The 7,612-nt window shown below is 59.1% G+C and overlaps 1 protein-coding gene across 1 annotated transcript; it reads left to right on the forward strand.

The window, feature by feature from the left end:
* The first annotated feature begins 76 nt into the window (after window positions 1–76).
* EXOSC5 (exosome component 5) lies at window positions 77–7,612 on the forward strand. The gene is made up of 6 exons (XM_002722310.6): window positions 77–253; window positions 3,110–3,223; window positions 3,597–3,718; window positions 5,325–5,465; window positions 6,867–6,956; window positions 7,306–7,612. Exons 1-6 carry the CDS (start codon window positions 106–108, stop codon window positions 7,396–7,398), a joined length of 708 nt encoding a protein of 235 aa, XP_002722356.5. The 5' UTR covers window positions 77–105; the 3' UTR covers window positions 7,399–7,612.

Raw genomic sequence — 7,612 nt, forward strand, 5'->3', positions numbered from 1 at the left:
AGTTAGCCAGCGGACCCACGCATGCGCACTGGGTACGCAACTTGCGCGCAAGCGCACTCTGCTGGGCGGAAGCGACGGTCCGGCCTGCACGTGGGCTCTGGGACTATGGAGGGGGTGGTGGCTGCTGGCGCCAATGCCCACGCTGACACTGGGACAGAGTGTCGCTCTCGGGGCCCTGGCTGCAGCCTCCGGCACTTTGCTTGCGAACAGAACCTGCTGTCCAGGCCGGATGGCTCTGCTTCTTTCCTGCAAGGTAAGAACTTAACCCAGGTGCGTACCGCCCCGGTCACGTTCACCCATTTGGTGTTTGTGTGGGAGAGCGGGCTATGGAACACTGAGGCCGACCTCGCCGCTATGCGAGCTGGCCCCTGCCTCTCCTTCACTGCCGCGGAACGTATTGCTCGGGTGGATACTACCGGATCCACCGCATACACACGTCCCCCTCCAGACCGGGAGGGAGCGCTCTCTACCCCCGCAAGAATGACTTCCAGAATTCGGAAGGTCTTATCCGGGTAAATCACCTCCGTTTACTAGATCCGCGCCCCTCTCAGCCTGTTTGCATAAATGCCGCGTAGAGTAGGCGGGTCATCGCCGTGGGTTTAATTCCTCCCTAGAGCGGGGCACATATTACCCCCCAAGTATAGTATAGATGACGCCCTCACCTTTGACAGGTACTCCCCTACTCCCACCCCACCAAGTGAGCGAATATCCGCATCTTTCCATGCGAGTAAATGAGCGTAGACAGAAAAGAGAAGAGGTCCCAGCACTAACCCCCGGGCCCCCCCAACTTTGAGAGCTCCCGGAAGTGTGAAGAGCTCGCCCAGCGGCAGGTGCGGCAGGGGACGAATCAGGAGACGGAGGTGTCCCGGAGGCGAGAGGAAGGGTGTGAGATGAAAGGGCCGCCCAGTTGTTCCGGTCTGAAAGGGGGGCTGATCTCGGGAGGGTTGAGCCGCTGGGGGTCCTTGGTGAAGCTCCAGGCTGCGGCAGCGGAGTGGTGGGGCCGGGAGGGGAGGAAGAAGAGACGTGAGTGGAGACTGCTCTCAAGGACTGCTTCTGTGAGAAGGGCTGGGAGTGGGGCAGCAGTTGGTGATGGATGCGGGGTGGAGAGAAGAGACTTGGCAGAGCCGTGGCCTGGAAGCCGGGAGTGGAGGGAGGCCGGTCCGTGTACCGGTGGGACAGGCAGGAGTGAAGACCCCAGCAAGGACCTGGTTCCGCTCAGGTGCCTCCTCCGGGTGGACAGATTCTCCCCGAACTAAGAGCACCCCGGGGTGAGGGCAAACTGGGTCTCCCAGGAGCAGAACCCCCCCCCCCCGGTTGTCTCTTCCCTGGAGACTTGCCCAGCCCTCCTCCAGCTTGGCTGTCTTGCTGAGGTGTTTTAGAACACAAGAAATAAGGAGAAAGGTAGCCTTTCCCACGGTCTGAAACCCCAGAGCAGGGTGGGAGCTGTGATGCAGCCGGTTAAGCTGCTGGCCTGGCTGGCGTCTCATGAGTGCCCGTTTGAGCCCTGGCTGCTCTGCCTCTGATCCAGCTCCTTGCTAATGCACCTGGAAGGGCAACAGGGTGGTGGCCCAAGTGCGGCCCCTGCCAACCACATGGGAGACCCAGATGGAGTTCCAGGCTCCTTGCTTGAGCCTCGACCAGTCCTGTCTGATGCAGGCATTTGAACAGTGAACCCGCAGATGGAAGCTCTCGCTATCTCTCTGTCACTCTGCCTTCAAAATAATTAATTAAAATTTAAAAATAATTTTAAAACTGCAAAACCATAGGACCCTGTGGAATAACAGTCAGTGCTTTGCAGACTCTCAGGTTAAGCCGCCACCCGGAGTGCTGACATCGAATGCGGGCCCCAGTTCAACTCTCAGCCGCTCCACTTCCAGTCCACCACCCTGCTAATGTGCCTGGGAAGGCAGTGGAGATGGCCCAAGTGCCTGGACCCCTGCCACCCACAGGGAGAACCAGAACAAGTCCTGGTTCCTGGCTTCTGCCTGGCCTAGCCCCTGTCATTGTGGCCATATGAAGAGTGAACCAGTAGATGCTAGATCTCTCTCTCTCTCTCTTTTTTTTTTTTTAAGATTTATTTGTTTATTTGAAAGAGTTACACACAGAGAGAAAGAGAGGCGGAGGGGTGGTTTCCACCCACTGGTTCACTCCCTACTTGGCTGAAACAGCTGGAGCTGTGCTGATTTGCAGCAAAAACTGCTTTCCTAGGCCACAGCAGGGAGCTGGATCAGAAGTGGACCAGCTGGGACGCGAACCGGCACCCATAAGGGATACTGGCACTGCAGACAGCAGCCTTACCCACTACGCCACAGCACTGGCCCCAATAAATAAAATCTTTTAAAAAAAAAAAAAAGGCAAGCAAGCAGGGGAGGAAGTGAGAGCAGTAGCAGGGTTTTGTGCGTTCACTGATCCATGACGTGGGTTTTGCGATTTTGGGGGTCCCTGTAAACAGATTTCTAATTGGACTGAGGTCAGACAGGCTGGAGACCGTTACAGGGCGGTGTCTGCCCCGTGCACATGGCAACACAGAGGCCCAGGAAGGGGAGCAAATTCATCCCCGTTCCAGAGCTGGAGCAGGCCGATGGGACGAGGAGCCAGGCCCTTCATGCCCAAGTCCTCCCTCCCCTTACACCCGACCTGCTCTGAGAAAAAGCAGGAGTCAGGCTCCACCTGAGTATTTACCCTTCTCAGCTGTCTGGGCCGCTGCAGAATCTGGGGCTGGGAGCCCCGGAGAAGGGAGCTGGGCTGGGGAAGCTGCGGAAGGAGATGCAGAGGTCGCTGCAGCGAGAGGGAGGAGGTTAGCTCCTCGGAAGAACTTCCTGGTAAAGCAGCTGCTCTCAGCCACGGTCTGTCGGGCGCCCGGCCTGTGCCAGGCGGCGATCTGAGTGAACTGTGTCGCTGAACCAGGATGCCACGGGGGAGGCAGCGTTGTCCTCTTTGCAGGTGAGAAAGCAGGGTTGGACAGGTAGGTGCTGAAAGCACTCGTGTCACCAAGTGGCAGGGGTGACAGGGACCCGGCCGTCGGGCTCAGAGCCCATCCGGTAAAGCGGTGCGCCTGGCCGCCGAGGCCGGGACCGTGCAGGTGAAGCCTGCCCTGCTGTCTCCCCAGGCGACACCTCCGTGCTGGCAGGGGTGTACGGGCCGGCCGAGGTGAAGGTCAGCAAAGAGATCTTCAACAAAGCCACGCTCGAAGTGATCCTGAGGCCGAAGATCGGGCTGCCTGGTAATGGGACCCGGCTGCCCCCACGGGCGCCTCCTGCCCGCTGTCCCCACTCTCCACTGCTCCCTCTCGCCTCCCTGGCTGTTTCTTTGTCGCTGTCACTTTTGTCTCTACCTCCATCCCCGTTCTTTCCATCAACCTGCTTTTCTGCCCTTTTACCCTCTGCTCCCCGGTCCCTGGTCCCCATGGGCTGGGAGCAGGGTTGACAGCCCCCTTGGTGCATGCTGGGGAAGCAGGGGTGGGGTGGGTGGCGGCTACCCCCCTGCCTGCCGCACACTGGACATGCTCTGTCACCCGTGTGAGTGCCTGCACCACCGCAGCTGAGGGCGGTGAGCCAATGGGGAAGGAGCCCGACTCCTGCCCTCGCTTTCCCCAGGGGTGGCAGAGAGGAACCGGGAGCGGATGATCCGGAACACATGCGAGGCCGTCGTGCTGGGGGCGCTGCACCCGCGCACCTCCATCACTGTGGTGCTGCAGATCGTCAGTGACGCTGGCTCCGTATCCTTGCTCCTAAGCCACCTCCCCCAGAACCTCCTGATTGCCTCCCTTGAGGTCCAGGTGCACACCCTCTGCTGGCCAGAAATCCCCTAGACACTTCATAGGCACTAACTTGATATTTTTTTTTTAATGATTTGATTTATTTGAAAGCCAGAGAGAGATCTCTCAAATTGCAAAACCCATGTCATGGATCAGTGAACGCACAAAACCCTGCTACTGCTCTCACGTCCTCCCCAGCCTGCTAGCTTTTTTTTTTTTTTTTTTTTTTTTTTTAATATTTTATTGATTGGGGCCAGCGCTGTGGCGTAGTGGGTAAGGCTGCTGTCTGCAGTGCCAGCATCCCTTATGGGTGCCGGTTCGTGTCCCAGCTGGTCCACTTCTGATCCAGACAGAGAGCTTCCATTCACTGGTTACTCCCTCAAATGCCCAAAGCAGGTGCTCAGAACTCAGGTCTCCTACATGTATGACGGGGACCCAGACACTTGAGCGTCCCAGGGTGGACATTAGCAGGCAGCTGGACTGAAGGCACTGTGACACGGGTGTCCCGAGCAGCATCTCCCTGCTGCCCCCGGTGTCCGCCCCCAGCCCTGAGTTACTGAAGGAGAGCAGACCCAGCTGAGATCTCCACTCACGCAGGCGCTGTCCTCAGTGCCTCAGCCACTTCCTGATGTGCAGAGTACGGACCCTCGGGGCTGGAGCCCACGGCCCCGGCATTGCACGTCCTTCCCTTCCTGTTTCCTGAAGAAACAGACCCAGAGAGGGGAACAGGCTGGCCCAGGGCCGCACCGCTGAGAGTGGCAGAGGCAGGACTCTGACCCCAGAGCCTGTGCCAGTGCCCTCTACCCTGCACCCTAGTGTGGGTTTCACGCTCTCAGCACTGGGCTCGCCTGGAGCAGGCAGAGCTCCTGAGTCAGGAGCTTGCCCCTAAAGATCCCTGTGGTTTCAGCAAGTGAGGCTGAGGGCGAGGGCCAGAGCAGGCATTGCTGGAGGCGGCGCTGTGTGGACAGCAGCACAGAAGAGCTGTGGTGGCCCCTTTTACAGAGGGGGAGCTGAAATTCAGAGGAAGTGGCCGAGGGTGAAGGGCAGAGCCGGATGTGACTGACACTGAAGCTGGCGCCCATTCTGCTCTGCTGGGTCTGGGGAGGAAGACTGAGGCAGAGCCAGGTGTGACCAGTGCTGGGCCCGCCTTCCGCTGTGCCACACCCCACCCTTGACGGGCAGACGGCTGCTCCAGGGCCCTGCCAGCTCTGCCGCCTGGGAGTGCTGGGTTCCTGCATTCTGTGCTCCTCCCCACGTGACGGGGAAGGTTTCTTGTCTCGGACACTTGCCCTGCAGATGCCTGCGGCTGACTTCAGTAAGCATCATGGTGACAGACTCTGCAGGTCTCCTGGGCAAGGCCTCACGGCTGAGACACCCAAGCCAGGTCTGGAACCTGGGCTTTCCTGATCCCAGAACCACTTGGAACGCCCCTGCCCGGCTGCTTTTCTGTGACCCACTGGTGATGTCTGCCCCAGGCATGGGCAGGCTGAAGGGAGGCGGGGGTGTGTTCTGCTGGCCAGCCGTGAACAGAGACTTTTCTTTAACCACTGCCACCCGTGGTGCTCAGCTCCTGGCCTGCTGCCTGAATGCTGCCTGCATGGCATTGGTGGACGCGGGTGTGCCCATGCGGGCTCTCTTCTGCGGGGTCACCTGTGCCCTGGACTCTGATGGCACCCTCGTGCTGGACCCCACGGCCAAGCAAGAGAAGGTTGGTGGGAAGACCAGGGCGCTGAAGGGCTGTCTCCTCCTCCAGGCGTCTCGCCCCTGTTCTGCTCTTCAGGGTCCCCTCAGCCGCAGGTGCAAGGAACCCACCCCAGACTTACATCAGCAAAGCAGGGAAAGGACTGGGTGTCTTCACCAAACTGAGAAAGAACAGAAGTTAGCCAGAGCCAGGGCCCCAGGCCCTGTCAGGATTTCCCACTACTCACACTCTTGCTTGCTGTTTTTTGTTTTTTTTGGAGATTATTCGTTTATGCATTTGAAAGGCAGAGTTACAGTGAGAGAGAAGAACTTCCATTGCTGATTTCCTCTCCAAATGGCCCCAACAGCTGAGGCTTGACTTAGCTGGAGCCAGGAGCTCCATCCAGGTCTCTCATGTGGACCACAAGGGCCCAAGCATCTGGACATCTGCTGCTTTCCCAGGTGCACTAGCAGGGAGCTGGATCAGAAAGGGAGCAGCCAGGACTTCACCAGCGTCCATACGGAATGCAGGTGTTGCAGGCAGCATTGAACCCACTGCCCCACAGTGCCAGCCCCATCAGCCCTGCTGTTTTCCTCACCTTGGCTTCCTTCTGTGGGCCCAGCATCTTCTGAGGCTGTGGCTCAGCTCCCTGAGTCCATTTCAAGGGACTCAAAAGCAAAGGGGATGAGAGAGAGTGTCCCTCACTGGCTGCAGTTCCCAGAGTCCTGGGGCACTAGGGGTTCTGAGTGACCCGCCCAGGACTTTCAAGGTTGTAAGCTGTCGGGAGAAGAGCCTCCACCGGGGGTGTTTCTGATAGAGAAGCATAAGGCAGGGACTTGGCCACACCAGCGTTAGCAGAGCTGGAAGAGCAGAAAGGGAAGAGGGCAACTCCCGGAGGTGAGCAGCCTCACCGGCCTGTGTTGCTGCTGCTGCTGCAGGCCAGCTCCTGCCCTGTGTCCGAGACGCGGCAGTCGGTTCTGGATGCACAAAAGATGTCCCCGCTCTGTCCTGGCAGCTGAAGTCCAGAACCTGTCCTCCCTCCATCGCAGTCAGGCAGTAGCCACTGTCTATGGGAGACCCAGGTGTAGCTTTTGCTGCCTGCAGTCTCCCAAGTGACTGGCAACATTGCCTGGCAAGGCATTCTGGGAAATGTAGTTTGCTGGCTTCCATTTTCCAGGGTACAGAGCCTGGAAGGCAGGGGAGAGACTGAGAGACACCTGGTGAATGACCAGCACCATGGGTGGAGTCGGGTGTGGGGAGCCACTGCCCAGGGAAGCAGGGAGGGCGTGGTCTGTAGCCAGTGCACCTGGCTATGGGAATGCCAGGCCTCGAGGCTAAGGGTCAGGAGCCTCCTCTTTGGGACTCACTGAGATTTTATCTAAGCGGAAGGACCTAGGTCTCCCACCACCATCTCCCCATCATCCCTAGGAGGCCCGCGCAGTGCTGACCTTTGCGTTGGACAGTGTGGACCGGAAGCTGTTGATGTCTACCACCAAGGGGCTCTACTCAGATGCTGAGGTACCTGTGTGGAGATTGGATGGCTCTTTAGGTTATTTGGGGCCCAGGGCATGAACTCCCAAGCCCTCTGTGAGCACTGAGGTTTTGGGGCTCTGCAAGGCCAAGGGCCCTTGCAGGTGTCAGGATGCCCAGTCCCCTTGGGCTGAGGACTGAACACCGAATTCCTCGCCCTCTCTCCTCTCCCTGTGTCCTACTCAGTGAACTCGGGACATGGGAAGGAGGGGAGCACACAGCCCCCCACCACCTGCCTTGCCTCGGGGAGCCAATGGGTTCAGGGCTCTGGGAGTTAGCCCAGCCATGGGTGGGTGCAGGGTGAAACCATGACACTGACTGGTCTCCCCCTGGGCAGCTTCAGCAGTGCCTGGCTGCAGCCCAGACTGCCTCGCAACACGTCTTCCGCTTCTACCGGGACTCGCTGCTCCGGCGCTACTCCAAGAGCTGAGGGAAACTGAGGCCGGTGCCCTCCCCCTGCCAACACCACCCTTGTCTCTGGCTGGTCACCCACCAGTGGCCCAGCCTAGACTGTGTCCCTGTGTGCCCGGGCGAGCTTGTGGGTGTGCAGCTGTGGGGACTCCTGGAGTTAGGGAAGCCATGGCCCCCAGGCCCCGGGGCACAGACCCCCACTCCCTGGATCAAATTAAAAGGAAAAACAGTCA

This window comes from Oryctolagus cuniculus, chromosome 18 (assembly GCF_051225735.1).
Source record: "Oryctolagus cuniculus isolate XC-2025 breed Fujian yellow rabbit chromosome 18, ASM5122573v1, whole genome shotgun sequence".
NCBI classification, from domain to species: domain Eukaryota; kingdom Metazoa; phylum Chordata; class Mammalia; order Lagomorpha; family Leporidae; genus Oryctolagus; species Oryctolagus cuniculus.